General features: G+C 43.2%; 1 protein-coding gene across 1 annotated transcript in view; it reads right to left on the bottom strand.

Annotated features, from left to right (window-relative positions):
• The window catches only part of LOC138453376 (collagen alpha-1(IX) chain-like), a 254,517-nt gene that overhangs the window by 89,823 nt on the left and 148,815 nt on the right, over positions 1-15,879 (bottom strand). The window contains exons 14-18 of the mRNA XM_069606150.1: positions 12,540-12,593; positions 11,811-11,855; positions 11,670-11,723; positions 6,919-6,972; positions 6,748-6,801 (exon numbers count right to left, since the gene is read on the bottom strand). Coding sequence (XP_069462251.1) covers positions 6,748-6,801; positions 6,919-6,972; positions 11,670-11,723; positions 11,811-11,855; positions 12,540-12,593 — 261 coding nt within the window. The remainder of the gene's footprint in view (positions 1-6,747; positions 6,802-6,918; positions 6,973-11,669; positions 11,724-11,810; positions 11,856-12,539; positions 12,594-15,879) is intronic.

A 15,879-nucleotide genomic window follows, 5' to 3' on the forward strand; every position in this document is an offset into this window, starting at 1 on the left:
GGTTTGGAAATGTGCAACCTTTTCCTGCCATTTCCTGTTCATTCAAAGCAAAGCATCATTTTAATGAAGAATGTGACAACCTTTTACTGACTGGGATAATCAAAGAACACAAAGGGGTTTGTTTTCATAAAATGCAAATCGCATGCAGAGGACATACAACCAGAGATGTATTTACAACAAGGCCTATTAGGCCCAGTAGAATGCCAGAAGAGCAGCATTTTATTGTAGTTCATGTTCAATGTACTGGTTGTCATTTTTTAAACATAAAGCCAATTTTGTTTCTCTGAGACTGGTTGATCCACAACACTGCAAGCAATTTTAAGCGGTTAGCAGTCATTCCATTTTGACAGTTAAAGTCTTTGATGGCCAAACTTATATATATGCTTGATATTTGCAAAAACTTTATTGTTACAGTGATCTTTTTGCAACTAAAATAAAATAGGAAACGCGTACCAAACACAGCATGCTTTAGGTATTTAGTGATTCAGTCATACAACTCTCAGATATATATTTGACAGATATAAAGCTCTTTGGGCCTAATTATCTTCCCAAAATGCTCTTTAATATGCAAAACAGCTAAAACTGTGTTGGTTTTATTGGTGCCACTTCATATATCTTTGGAGTTCTTTATAATCAATAGACACATACACTGTATTAAGCAATCACTTTTTTATTCTAATACATGACATGCATTTTTTCAACTTTTGCAAACATGAGAGTTTCCCTTCAGAAAAGTAAAGGTTAAAAATGATGCATCATTTTACAATATTAAATGCATACCTATGCTTACGTCAAGCACAGAGTTCTCATAGGTGGCATTAAAATGATGTTCAGAAGCAAGTACTAATTTCCTTCCCTGGACCCACATTTCAGAATTTTGTGGCCACACAAAAGGTGCAAACATGAAATAGATCATAGAGAAGTTAAAATGGCGAAGAGTAAATCTGAAAGCACAAGTGCATCAAGAAACCTGTAAAAGGATACCCAAAGCCATAGAAGGATGAGAACAAAAACTGTGTGCCAAAGGTACACAATGTTTCACAGCTGTAAAGGTGTCCTGTAAAGATAGCCAGTCAACCATCTTTACAAATGCTGCTCAGTCCTAAGCAGGCAAATGGCATCCCTGCTGGGCTTATCATTTGTCTTTGATGACATTCTGCTGCACGCTCAGTACTACCAGGAGAACCAACTGCAAATTATGTCAGACAATGCATAACTGTGATGCTTATAAGTAATCTTTACATTAACCATATTTTAAATACAAGGTAGGAATTTTACCGTGAAACAGAACTTCAGTCGACAGCAGGACATCTATATCTATACCCACACATCTTAAAATGTTCCTATGTATTGTACAGTCCAACCAACTCTATGGAGTTAACAAACATTTTAAATTACCTTAAGCGCAATCTGGCAAGACCCATAGTCTAAACCACACCAACACAGGTAATATTGTGCTGGAACGCCATCTACTGCTCAATTTTACTCTTGGAGTGTTGGGTATGTTGAACAATTGCTTAGACAGCAAGGATGTAAACAGTATGTACCACTTTATTTGTTTTAGAAAAGGTGCCTGCATTGTGCAGCTAAGAGGAAAGCTGTTGCTTCCCACACATGAATGTTCAGGGGTGCTCTTATCCATTACTCCACCGTGAGACTGCACAGCCAAAGATTCCAAGAACCTTCTCCAACTGTCTGTACTCTACCGAGGTGTTTATGCCCAGGCAGAGTTTGCAAATTTCGCTTCTGATGTTGCCATATTTTAATGGTGTTCCAGCCCAAGGGATTGAAGATACAGCGGCTGCAGCAGGTAACTTGCCTTATTTGCGTTTTGCCCCCTGCTAACACCAGAGCTGTAACCATGAGAAGGGAGTTACACTCTTTTCATTCAACAATTTTATGAGATGTGCCTGTACCATTTGTTTATATTTGCATTAATATTACAGACCAGTCTAGGTGCTTCTCAAAGGCAATTTGTGAGAGGAACCAAATATTGGCATGGAAACCAAAATTCCCCGTTCCAACTTCTCTCACTTGTGTCCTAAAGGCAGACAGCTTATGTTCTTATTGCTTCCTCTAAAAGATTGTTTTCGAACATAACCGAAAGTAGACAATTAACTCTAACAATTGCCTCTAGTGCACTCAAATACAGAACACACTGCCTTCTCCAAATCTTGTGCAGCATAGATCTGAAAACACTCTTTCAGCTAACATAGCATAGAAGATGACAGGCTTGAATTAATAATTGACTAATACCTGCAACCGTAAAAATTTCCTTATAATGGTATCAGGTAATAAAGTCCTCACATATATGGTCGCCATATATAATGTAACCAGGAAAAGGTATTTGTTAAATGGAATAATGCCCCAGCAAAAAACGGCAATTTGTTTGTGCCTTTTTCGCCAGGTGACATTTTTGCGGGGACATTATTACATGGAACCCTTATAATGATATGGATTCAAAATGGAGGCCAAAATGTTAAGTGATGTTAAAGGTATTTATATAGCGCACCGTCACCAACGGAATTGGTCCCCAGGCGCGCTGGCGGATCTGCAAACAGGAAGGAGGGTGGGTAAGGTTAGTCGGGAGGAGGGGAGTAGGAGAGTGGGAGAAGTGGTGTGCTGTTGGCTGCTTCAGCTCAGTATGCACAGAGTGCTGGGATTTGGTGCAAGTATCTGGTTAGGCGAGACCTTGTTTACTGTGGGTGCTGTTTATGTGTTTTTGCTGTGGTGTGGTAAACTGTGTGCGGATTGCTGGGAGAGAAATGGTTGTGTGACCTTTGTGTGGATTAAGTATGCAGAAAGTCGAAGGTTGGGTTAGTGAGGTCTGTATCCTGATGCCATGTTTGTGTCAGGTACTTCTGGTTCCATTCAGGATGTATCCCTGTGGGTAGGGTTGTTCCTGGTTCCAAATGGGCCATCTCGCTGTTGTGGTGCGGCGCTGATCCAGCTTTATCGTAGTGCGTATTGTATGGAGTGCCTACCATCTCCTACCATGGAGCGATAGGTGTGTTTGAACCTTTCCTTCGGGTGTGGAGCTGGGTTGGTAGTATCTATTCTCTTGTTGAATAATGTGACCCTGGTCGGTTGAAGCTTTGAATGGTTCAGGGTTGGAGTGCTGTTGATGGGGCGTCCTAGTGCATCTGTCTAGGTCAGAATGTCTATTCAGTCATTCGTTTCCTCTTGCCATGACTATCTTTAAGTTGGTTCTTTGGTTTCCGTGGGTGACTTCCTTGGGCTGTTGTTTAGTTGTTTTAGTTGTAGTTACTGTGTGATGAGGCATTGTGCTTCCCGCTGTATCTTGGTAGATATTGTGTAGTGTGGGTGCTTATTCTGTTTCTCACCCTCTGGGTTGGTGCTAATGGTATGGGGTTTCCTGTTCCCTTGCTATCTGCCGTGATTAGGTCTGTTGTGGGTGGTTATAGTTTAGGGTCATGGTCCTATTCATGAGACGTCCGGGTGTATCAGTCCTTTGTCTTGCTATGTAGTCTGTTTTTGGTCTGTTACGCTCACCTGGTCTCCACAGGGGCACCGAACAGGACTGGCAGGTCTATTGTTAGATGGCTCACGTGTCATCTCTGTATCTGTGCCCCCATGATGGTGCGCCTAAAGGGTTAAATGATGCGTTACTCAACTTTAAGGCGGAAGACCCACACTTGCCTCCCGTGGTCTTCTGAAAGCCCCTCTGCTATGTCTCACCTTTGCTTTAAGAATGGCAGGCTCTCCGTCCTGCAGCTGTATGCAGGGGCACATAGAGTTCTAGGATCCAGTTACTTCACTGATCCTGTCGAGTCTCAGACAACGTTGACTCAATGAGTAAGTCTTTACCATTAAAATGGTTAGACCAAGAGTTCAAATTGTTCAGGTTTTCCCTTTGTTGCCTTTCCTTTGTAGGTTTCTTACTGATGCGAAAGTTCGCAGAACGTAAGTTGTTTTTTCCAAGAAAAGGTAAGTTCGCACCAGCGTTCTGTGAGAAGTCTGTATATGCGCTATGACTCTTCTGTGGACTGACCTGCTGCTCTGTTATTTTGCAGGTGCTGTAGGACCGCATGACGAAGATCAGCGAATCGCTAGTAGGAGCGGCCTTCAGGTGAGTATGTCGCTGAGTTAACTGTTTTTTTGAATGGTGTTTTTCCCAATTTGCGCTAACCTGATGTTTCTTCTTTTCGTCCGACAGGTGCAGCGACTCCGGCGTGGTGGGTGAACGATCGAGCGGTTGCGGGATGGAGGTTCGTTGGTTTGCCAGGAAGAGCAGCTCTCAGGTAGGTACGAACGAGGCGCTGGGTAGGGATGTGGATCCTTGGTCAGCACGGCTAACCTGATGCCTTTTCTTCCTTTGCAGGTTGCTCGAGAAGGAACTGGACTGGCATTGTAGCTGAAGGTAACAGACACAGCGTTACGCTGCAGGAGTACAGAATAACGCGAAGCGTGTTCTGTACTAAAGGCGTGGTTTATATAGCTTCAGAAAAGTAGTCCCCAGGTAAAGTAGTCCCAGCAACCACACCCAGTAAATAGTTCCCTAGGCAGGTAGTCCCTTCAGCCTGCCTCAGATTGGCCCACAAGTGCTTTACCTTATTTGAAACTTGCCATGTTGGTAATGGCAGCAAGAGCCTGGCGCCAACGGCGCAAGGACCAAGTCCTGGAGGCCCCTAAGAGCGTCTTTGGGGCCTTCAAGGCCCTCATGGAAGTCGAAGTCCTGGGAAGGTTGGTCTGCACCTGATGTGTGGGGAAATGGACCATGACATGGTCCTATTATGGCTGTCTCCCAATAAGCCATTTGGTATGTCATGGGATATTTTCCTTAAGGTTTTTGCCTTAGTTACTTGGTGTGGATCAGGGCCTGTCTCTTCATTCATCGATGTTTTATTTGTGTGTGTGCCTCTGTGGCCGGGCTTTCTAGATATGACGTGAAGAGCCACGTTTTGAGTAATTTCCTGAATAGTAGGTGGTTTCTTGTGTTACAGATGTACTTTGGGAGGTCATTCCAGGTTTTCGGCGCTTGGTGAGAGAAGGAGGCTCCTCCAAGTTTTCTTTTGTTGTAGGATTTCGGTTGCAGGCGGATGTCAATGTTTGTTCTGAGCGTTCTTGTTGGTTGATGTAGGCACAATTTGTCTCTCAGGAAAAATGGGGTGTAGGGGCATACACGGACAGAGTTTGTTGAAGGGGTGGAATCTGGTGAAGGTGCAGGGTCTGGCAGAGGTGGAGTAAAGCTGTTGCGGGGTGCCTGCACTTATTTGAGCCTAGGGCAGCAGAAAGCCTAAATACATCACTGCATCCAACAATAGAACTTACGCGCTGTTGGGTCCAGAGCTTGCAATTTTCATCACTCACAAAGCAGAGTATAAAGGTGAAGAGTAAAGCAAGATGAAATCATCTTTACTCTTCACTTTTACTCTCCACTTTGTTTTAAAATGGATTCCTACAGAATCAGCCTGCCTTACACCAGGCGTAAATGCAAGGCGCATTCCATAGGAATCCTTTGGGGTTCCGCCTGCATGAACATCTCATGCAAACTCTGCTCTGCTGCCCCCTACGCCTTGGAAAGGCACAAAAAGGGGTGCAAAATGAAAACATGTTTTATGCTTAATGTTGTGCTCCAGTCAGTTCAAAATTACCCCAAAGTGTCTAATTGATTAATGGCTGATGAAACTGTTTAGACCAACATTAACTCTTTGTTGTCAACTGGACACAATTATCTTTAAAAAAACACGTACTGTAGAGGTGTGTTATGTGTTTTTCCCTAAGTACACAGCTCATAACATTTCAATACTACCCAACTCATTTTATGCAATGTCAGATGGATGAAAGTATGCATCATGAGGGCTTGGCATGTGGCTGACTCTGCCTCAGCCCTAAGGCCGGTCCAAGGTTTCTTATTGAATTGCACCCATGGTCTCTCCCTATTATAAAATAATTAACCACAATGGTCGTCATGGAAGCAAAATCAGCCGGATGAAAATTCATGATTGACTTATCCTCAGCCCTGCAGGCTTTTCAGAGTTCCATGTCTGAAATTAATATTCTCTGTATTGTAATATAATAAACTTTGATAATACTCAATGAATAGGCCTCCAAATTCTGAAAAAGGTGATTTGGGGATACCTGACACGTGACTGCCTCAACTGAAATGTCATGAAATCTTACAATTGATCAATTTAATTCACCAATTTACTCAACTTCAAAAGGAAGGTTGAGTTGGTCTTACCCAGACTCAAACCATGGTCCTGCAGTTTTCACATATATCTCAGCAGCAGCTGCAATAGCACACTCAGATATCTTACTATAGTGCTTGATGTGCTGTTCTTCTGGGTTACATTTGCTGATGCACAGGACTCCATTTACTCTGGTAAACCCCATTTCCAGCCTCACCCCATCTCTCCCTTACCCCTGGTATGTTTCTTTTTCCAGCATTTTAAGTTATTTTGTAAATTGTTTCTCCGACGAATGAACCTGAATCTGCCCAAACCTCTGCTGAACTCCCAGGAAGATGTATGCCTCTTAAATCAGATTCAAGCAAATGATGCCTCTGGAAAAATCATGGGAACCGTTGAACCTTCTTGAACCTCATTTAAGATTCACAGGGTCCCACAGATCACTTTTAAGAAAGTTCACTCAGGCCTACTGGTCAAAACATAGTATTATAGTTAAATGGAGACAGATAATTTGCACATGGATAAAAAGAAGTCAGAATTGGGCAATGAGATTTTTTTGAACAAAAACATTAATTTAAAAAATAAATGATATTACCTGTCTTCCTCTTGGCCCTTCGGGTCCCAGCTGTCCTGGTAGCCCTTTCTCTCCCTTAATTATTCAAAAAGGATGAACAGGGAGGTATTTAAAGCAGCAGTGTCAAGCTGTACATTGTCAATAACAAATGCACTTTCATTTTGATGTAAGTGAATTGTGAAAGCGCTTTACCTTTGTTCCAATATATCCTTGTCGGCCCTCTTGACCTTGAAATCCTTGGTAGGCCTAAAGAAAAGCACAGAAACGTATCAGGGCAGATATTCTGTCACTTCCCCCAGAGCGGCTTCATTCTATCGCTCTGTGAGCTGCTGCTTCCGGGTTCATGCATAAGAGGTACTGCCATGGCCCCAGCAGCTATTTCTGATTAGTCAGTGATGAGCCCCTGTGGCCAGAAATAGGTTGGCACATGTGAAGAGTGGATCTTGGACATGACGGCACACTGCACTAGTGGATAATGGATCAATTTAGATTCTGAGAAGTGTAACCCAAGAGGTCACGTATGTTCTAAGCTCTCTCTGAGGCCACACGGGTTTAACAACTACATTTCACTGCATATATGTGTGGGGAGATGGGTTAAGCGAATAACAGATGTGGGGGTTAATGGTGGGCGTTGGGGGTCTCCCCCAACATATATATGCAGAGAAATGGGGTAAAAGGAAAATAAACTGCATTTTCGTCTGCACAGTCATGCATTCGATACTTTAACATAGATCCGAATTGGGCGCCCATTATGCTCAGCTTGGAAGGGGGGGTTACATTAATAGCACCCTTTGGAGCACAGTCAACAATGGCTGTCAAATAAGGCATTGCTACTGACCGGAAACATGGTCAACATATCAGTTGTGACGGATTGGAAAAACCAGGAATCGTGTTTCATTTTCATTCCATTGTACGAGTGAACCAAGAAAAAGAGGAATGGAGCGCACTACAAGGACAAGGCTATTATCCCTTTGGGGGGGGGGCTTGGGCAAGGGGTGGTTGTAGATTGTTTGCAATTTAGAGAGAGGGACTGTGGCAGGGCGGATAGAAGTGGAGGCTTTTAAGCGCCGGTAGAACGCAGCTTAATTCTGGATAATAAGGCATTGCATAAACAGGGTGGTCGTCTGTTCTCTTAAGCATTGCTAGAATCAGGGAGATATTATGATTGCCACAGCGATGTTTTTCCATATGCGAGAGCTGCAAATGAAGAAGAATTGCCATGGTTGGGTCTGCACGATATACATGTGGGCGTAGGCCAGGATTCCCGAGAAATAAAGGTGGTGTATTCATTTTATTAGAGCGTTTCCTTTTTCATACTCTCAGAGATCAGTCTAAAGGCTGCATTATTCCTTTTAATCACGTGCATAAGAATAAAAGGCAGACAGGAATCTGCACAATGCATACATACTCATGAAGGTTCCACAAAGATCTGCCGAGATGTGAATGCATGTCAATCTGGCTCCCATGGCTTGAACCCTGTTAATTGGCCTCCTGTTTGTCCCCCCTTGTCGGAGTCTCTCTGCATTCCTCCCCCTTTTTGTACCTTGCTCCATTGCTTGGCAGCTTGGTATGTACTGTATAACCAATGCAGTAACTTTGTTGAAAATGTAGGGGGGCACATGACATCTAAAGGAAAGGGCCCCCTGCCAAATGAAATCAGTGTGCTGCTAAAGTTTGGGGACAAGCCCCCTTATCCCCCCTAAAATGGCGCCCAAGTATAACTCACATACATCCATAAATACCTAATGTTTTACTCTTCTGCTGCACAACAATAATAGTTTGCACAGCACTGGGTGTGAACATTCTAAAGCAAGCAATGGAAACAAACCACTTCCCACTTCTCTGTGCATATTTCACACACCTGTTTTATATACAGATGCTGAAAACACTCTTAAATAATTTTCTTTAAGTCTTAGCACTGTTAGCAAATGCAATTTTGCATTTCTGTACATTTCATGGGCAAACCTGTGATCGTGCAGTACTTTGAAGACATTAAAGATGTAGACACACAACAAGTGCTTTTGTGAAAAAGTCACATTCTTGTAGTCATTTCTTGATACAGGCATACATTTGTCCTGGAAAGAAAGGAAGAAGCATTCATGCTGCTGACCGTGTGACATGCTACAAATTGGATCATCTGAAGGGCAATTGACTGCAAAGAAAATGTTTTGTACATTTGGCCTCTGTGTTGCATCTAAATCATCCAGTGTGTGCAATCTTTATTATTTTTCCATGAATGTGGGTGCTGTGTGTGCACTTTCTAAGATGGCTGCCCCTGCCTTGGGCAGAGGAGCCATCCACTACCTGCAGTCCTGCCCCCTCTACCATTGGCTGCCTCACTACACTTAGGCCAATCAGGGGCACCGGCAGGCGGAAGCTGGCCCCTCCACTGAAGGCCCACATTTTAGGCCCATATCTAAGCATATCTAAGGCCCTGTCTGGGCCAGGGAGGGCCCCCACGCATTCTCCTGCACCACAAACTATGCTGCAGCCTGAGCACCCCAACAAACTTTTGAGCCTCCAGTGAGTGATGGTTGAACTATTCTTTTGCCTCCTCCCCTAGCAGCCTGGACTATATCTTTGTACGTCTCACTTTGCTGATCCTCTTTTCCTTACTCTTGTCTCTCTGGTTTGTGCTCTGCTCAAAATTGTTTTTAGCTGTGTGAATTTTCACCCTGAACCCTGATTCACTGCATTTGGGGCCTTTCATGAAAATTGTTTTTAGTTGTGTGTATTTAAATTCTGCACCCTGATGCACTGCATTTGTGGCTTTTCATTGATATTCAATTTTAGATGTGTGTATTTACATCCTGCACCCTGGTTCACTGCATTTGTGGCTTTTCATTGAAATTCGATGTTAGCTGTGTGTATTTACATCCTACACCCTGATTTACGGCATTTGTGGATTTTTTATTGAGATTTGCTTTTAGCTGTATGTATTTACATCTTGTACTCTAACTTCATTGCATTGTGTTCTTTGCTACTATTAGGCCACCTGTGAGATTAGGTCAGAACTGTGCAGTGCAGTCACCCTTCTACTTTCAACTTCCCTCCATCACCCTAATGGCACTCGCCATCTCTCCTATCTCCTCTAATTGCTACTCTATCACCTATCCCCCTCTCTCACTAAGTCCAGAATGAAAAAGCACAAAAAAGACATCTTGCGTGCAAACCCTGGCCTTCCCATCGCAGACACTTACATCAGCACAACCTCTAGAGATGTCTTCATGGACATCCTCTTCTCTGTCCCCTCTACAGATCTTTGGACACTGCATCTCATCTCTACTCTCTCCCCTTTCACTTACTCTCCCATTAATGGTGGGACCAAGTGGGAAGTCCTCTTGGCTGGCTTCTCATCCTCACACTGCATCGTTAATGGCTACCACACTGCCACTATCCTGGTTCAGGGTCCTCAACCCAACCTCCTACTCTTTGACTGGCTCCTGTCGTCCATGATTAACTTCCTTCCTTCTGCTGCCTCTCCCCTCAGCATTCTCACTGTCCCTCCTCCTCTGACCGTAGTACCATGCCCCTGTACTCCTCCTCAGAAAACCTTCAAATGCCTAGACCGCCTACACCTAGCAACTTTTAACGCCCACACTGCCAACAAACACTCTGCTGACATCTGTCTCCTTCTTGAAGACCCTGACCTCGACTTTCTCGCTCTCACCGAGACTTGGTTCAATGCCAGCTTAGTCACTGCTTTTGACTCCCTCCTCCTTGTCAGCTTCAAGATCATTTCCAAGCCTCGACCTTACCGTGCAGGCGGTGGGGTCACCTTAATCTATCCTGAGTGGATTCCTTCTTCCATTGGACCCACCCAACTTTATACTTCCTTCGAGAGCCTGGTCTGCAAGTTGGTCATCTCTCCCTCCTCCAGTTTGACCATTGCTACCATCTACCTCTCTGAATTGGCAGATTTCTGCTCCTCCTTACTCTCATTTACTTCCAACCTCCTGCTCTTGGGTGACTTCAACATCCAATTTGATGACTCTGCCTCAGCATCCACTCTCTTCATTGACCTTTGCGCCTCCCTCTACCTCTCCATCCTCCCCTCCAGACCAACCCACTCGGCTGGACAAACCCTGGATGCCATCATACACTCTGACCTCTCGCTCACTCCTAGTCACCCCTCTTTCCTGGTCAGACCATGCTCTCCTCTCCTCTCCTCCCACCTCCCACCTGGGTCCCTTCGGCCCTCCTAACGCACCCACAAAAGCCCTGCCAACCTCGTTTTTCAACATTCTGACCACTCACACCCAATCTCCCCAGAATCTGTCTCCCTCAGCACTTGCCTAGGCACACCCTCCGCACTGGAGATTCACATTTTCCGCCCAACGTGGCTCCTGGCCGCATAGCACTTACCATACCTTGCACTTCATCTGCGGCTCACCCTTCGAGCATGCACACCACAGCACTTACCCCACTGCCCTCTTCCTTCCTGTACTTGCACGTTCTGGATACTCACAAGGCATATTAGGTTTGGTCGTCCCTTCCCCCTCTATATTTTTTGTATTTAATTGTACTGTTATCCCATGTTCCCTCCCTGCTGCCCTGTGGGCGCTTTGAAACAGAATTTATTTCCTGTATATGCGCCTAACAAGTAAACAATAAATAAATAAATACTGGGTATAGCTTTTGTAGTTACACAAAAGAGTTTATAACTCGTTTTATGCACATCCTACAATCACACATGCACTCTTTTCAGCTGTCAGAGCCCCTCTAAACACAGCCCAGCTGTTGCCAGAATTACATGTTGGGCCCTGACAGAACGAGGGTGAGCCTTTCACCTCATATCTAAGCCTGTCTATGGTACCCTTACATAAGTATAATGAAGTATAAATAATACAATCTAATTCACCTCTTCAGGGATGTAAAATCTGTAATAAAGTGAACATGTCTATTTTGGCATAAATCCTAATCTCATTCCCATCTTTTCTTACCTCGATGCCCAAATCTCCATCTCGTCCAGGCAGTCCAGGATCTCCAACTATCCCCTGTTATGGAATGACAAACAGAGCCAATGAGCACAGGGAACAACCCACCTCTCATTCAGGTTACAGGTCTCTTCTGTTGCACTGTACCTTGGGTCCTTCGGTTCCGAGCTTCCCTTTTGGACCTGGAATGCCCTACAAAGGAAACAAATGCACAGGCACGGGAAGGCATTATTGTTAGAAGAGATTGCTTTTATCATTTCCTCAGAATTCTCAACAAAATCATATGTCATATCATGGCAATAGTAGGGCGAGAGCAGCCATATGTTTGTCTCTGCTTATACAGCATTGTCAAACCCCTTGCCAAAATAAGGCGTGTTTCTCATGTTTGTTCTGCTAGGTCCAAAAATATGCCCACCAAGCTCTTCAAATTGTCCGCCTTACAGTGTTTTTTCCAGTGTTTGCCCCTGTTTGCTGCATAGTTAGAAATATATGTGCACACTATATCATGTTAGCGCAACATATACTGTACCAGACAATAAGAAGACATCAATGACTTTTTACGGTCATGAAAATTTAGATATTTTTTAATATGAGCCCCTTTACAATTTAGGATCTTGTATTCCTATTTTGTTCATACCCTAAAAACGTTTTTTAAATAAATGCAAGAGTTTTTTGTCCAATCTAACGATGTATTTTCCCTAATACAAGTGTCAGATTTAAGTCCAGCCAATGGCAAAAATCAATTGTAGTGTTCGCCTAAAAATATTGATGCTGAAGCTAAGATGTATTTAAGAGGAACACTTCCTATGATGTGGTCTCCAGGTGTCCCTTGCGAGTTTGATAGGATAGGTTCAAAGGAGCAGATTGATTGCTTACTGGGAGTCCTTTCAGCCCAGACGATCCGAGTTCCCCTGGATCCCCCACGACGCCCTGTGAGAAATATAAGAATGCTGCATTAAAATAGGATTCAAGTACACATGATCATTTCATTTACAAGAGTTAATCCTTCTAGAAAGGTATACAACAGTTATACTAGAATTGAAAAAGACATTGCGCCTCATTACGAGTCCGGCGGTAGCCGTGCTGGAAAAACTGGCAGGCTGCCGCCGGACCGGTAATTCCATTCCGCCTCAGTGATTGCCGGAATCACTGGAGCATTACAACCCCGTTGACCCAGTAATTCTGGAAGTGGAATTCTGTAAAGCCCCATTCCCATGGAGTCCATGGGGATGGGGACTATGGAAACACCGGTCCCGTCTATGACAGCGCCAATGTTTCCATGTCGGCCTGCATGCGCGTGGTGTTACTTGCGCCAGGACTCGGAATCAGCTAGTCTGGAAACAACGGTGGAGGCGGATTTACCGGCACCGTTGTGTCCGGACCGGCTGACTTGAAATGAGGCCCATTGGTTCTGAAAGCACATTTAAAGAGGATCTTCTCTGATCATGCCTCTATTGAGTGCACAGTTAACGTTGCGACGTTGAAGTAGGACTTTTTCTTTTATCAAATCCAATTTTTTTCCGAATAGAGTTGCCAAACACATAATACAAAGGTACTCGTTCAATACCGATGGATTTTGTTGAGGATTTTATCATGGTTTCAAAATGAAAGAGTGAACAATTTGATTTTCATTGGACTACATAAATTATAAAGCATGGATGGATGCCAAAGAAATGGAAAGCAAAGGTGGCCTGTGCACTTTATGACTGGCATGTTATTGCTATCAAATTGAAAACAATGCATCAATCTTATATTATGGCTTTGCACCGTGTGAAGATCAGGGTGGGCGTGAGCAGGCAACACCTTGCATGAAATATTGCCTTACTCCATTAGGTCATGATTGGCAACTCCCTAGGTAATGGCTGGCTGGTATACGTTGTCTTTACACTTATGTTGATATTACCCTCATATTCTCAAGTTTCATTTACTTTTTTATTGATTGGGATCGTGTAGTGCATCCATATGACCACAAACAGCTGATCAAACTTTATATTCTCTTCAAGTGGTATTGGATTCTTATTTTCTTTTTCATTGCTCAAAAAATATGTAAGAGAGCACTACAGAACACATCTTGCTAGTTAACATATGACTGCACAATGTTCACATTCACAAAATGTCTCTTTACATTTGTGAATTCAAACAAACTGTTTTGAGTTTTGTTTTCAGACTGCTCACTGCTCAGTTTTTGGACACCTGACATCTTGATGAGGGTCACTGCATATCTTCAGTTCAATGCTAAGTTAAGGTCGCCATTTTAATTAGAGTTGTTTATTGTTGAATTTGCTCACTAAGACATACATTTACAGTGAGGAAAAAAGAGTAATATGACCAAACGTCACTCTCATATACAGTACAAAGGGATTCCGGTGGAGAGGAATTGTTGGAAGGCATCCCAGGCATTGATTGGAGAGTCAGAACCACAACTTGGATGTTGTCGGCATACAGTTGCAAGACAAGTTTGAAGAAATGAGTCATTTTTGCAGGTGGTTGTATGAAAGCCTGGAAGAGGAGAGGTGATGGAGACACTACAGTCTAGAAATAGGTTGTGGGAGAGGTAAGGACATATTTTAATGCAATCTGATGTACAAGAATGATCTCATCCAAGTAACGACTTTTGTGTGTGATGCCGAAATGGGTCTAAACAGAGGCCAGCAGAATGGCAAGAGCAGCTGTTTTGAAAGTAGCCAAAAAGAGTTGCAGGATGAGCAAGTCCAGGCGGTTCTTTTCAAGAAGACAGCTCCACATATCAAAGAGAGTAGATTCTGAGTTATGTGAGAGTTTAAAGAAAGGTTTAAAAGAATCGAACTGTAATTTTAAACAAGTTCTGCATTTGGGAGGGGTCATGTTTCTTCATTTCCTTACTTTTGTGAGGAAGGTTTGAATTTATGGTTCTCAGTTTACAATTTACCCCTTTAGGACCCAACAGAAATGTGTGCTGATCGCATTTATTTTGGAAATAATAGCAAAACAATTCAAGTGCCCTTCTCCGTCACTTTCATTGTATGGTAGTCAGCAGTAATCTAGGGGTCCAGTGGAGGCTTGTTAGAGGACGAATTGCAATGTAATTTCATAGTCTTGCAGAGAAAGAATAATCCGATTATTATGCTCGTCAGTGAGCAATGTCAGTGTTTACATTTGAAGAGTGATTGTCTCCTTTGGGGACATCTTCTATCTGTCTATAGCATCAGGGACCCCTGACACAATGGGACAGTACATGCGCTCTACAAATACACCTGTTAGGGTAGGTTTAAATCTGGGAGGGCCACACACTAAGGCCACCGTAGTATTGACACCAGACTGATGATAATATTGGATGTCTGGTCCACTCACAGAGTATACATCTGAGTTACTTTGGTTGATCCCCCCTCCCCAAAAGGTTGAAATGTTGGAGAAATTGAACTTCAAGGTGTGTAATACAGGAAGTAGACTCAGACATGTTCCACTCTCCATTGTATCTGAAATAACACTTATTTGCCAGGCCTTTAAGATCTAAGGCCATTAAAGTAATTGTCATTACCCATTTTAAAATGTATTTGTACACTCTTTCAGACTGCTTGTAGCCAAACTCTGGAATGAACGTCCAGAATGAGTCCGTCATATATCAGATTCGACAACATTTCAGAAAGAAAAAAAAATGATACTTTTTTAATGCTTGACTGCATTGTACTCTACTAGTAAGCTTATGCAAATGAAGACTTGCACATTGGGTCCTAGTGGGGATTTGCCACCCCCCGCAATTCATGATCTGGTGCAAATTGCGCCAGACCAATGCATGTATGGGGTAAATCAAAAAGGTGCACATGTTCATGAACTGTGGGAGTGGCCTGACTTCCCCTCGTATTATAATCCCAGTTTCCAAATCAAAGGTAAACATCTGCACTGGAAATGATGGATATCAGCTGGGATGCATTTCTTAAATCCGATTTCTTTATCATATTTGCCCTCTTCCCCCTTTAGTTAGTACCGTATTAACCTTTATCAATCAATTAGAAACTTGAAACTTAGAAATCAATTTGCTTGAGTAAATTTTACTACATTAGATAATTTGCAGACATTGAATGGTCTAACAGGGACTGTGGTCACTTTAGATAATCTATCAGATTGTGAAGAGGTCAGCTTTTAAGGAAACACCAAAGTACATTCCACGACAGGCCAGTTTCACCACATAAGCACTTTTGAAAAATGTGTGATAAATGATCTTAAACTACTTGATAAA

The sequence above is a fragment of the Ambystoma mexicanum genome, chromosome 4p, assembly GCF_040938575.1.
Source record: "Ambystoma mexicanum isolate Mex_15411 chromosome 4p, UKY_AmexF1_1, whole genome shotgun sequence".
In the NCBI taxonomy this organism is placed as follows: domain Eukaryota; kingdom Metazoa; phylum Chordata; class Amphibia; order Caudata; family Ambystomatidae; genus Ambystoma; species Ambystoma mexicanum.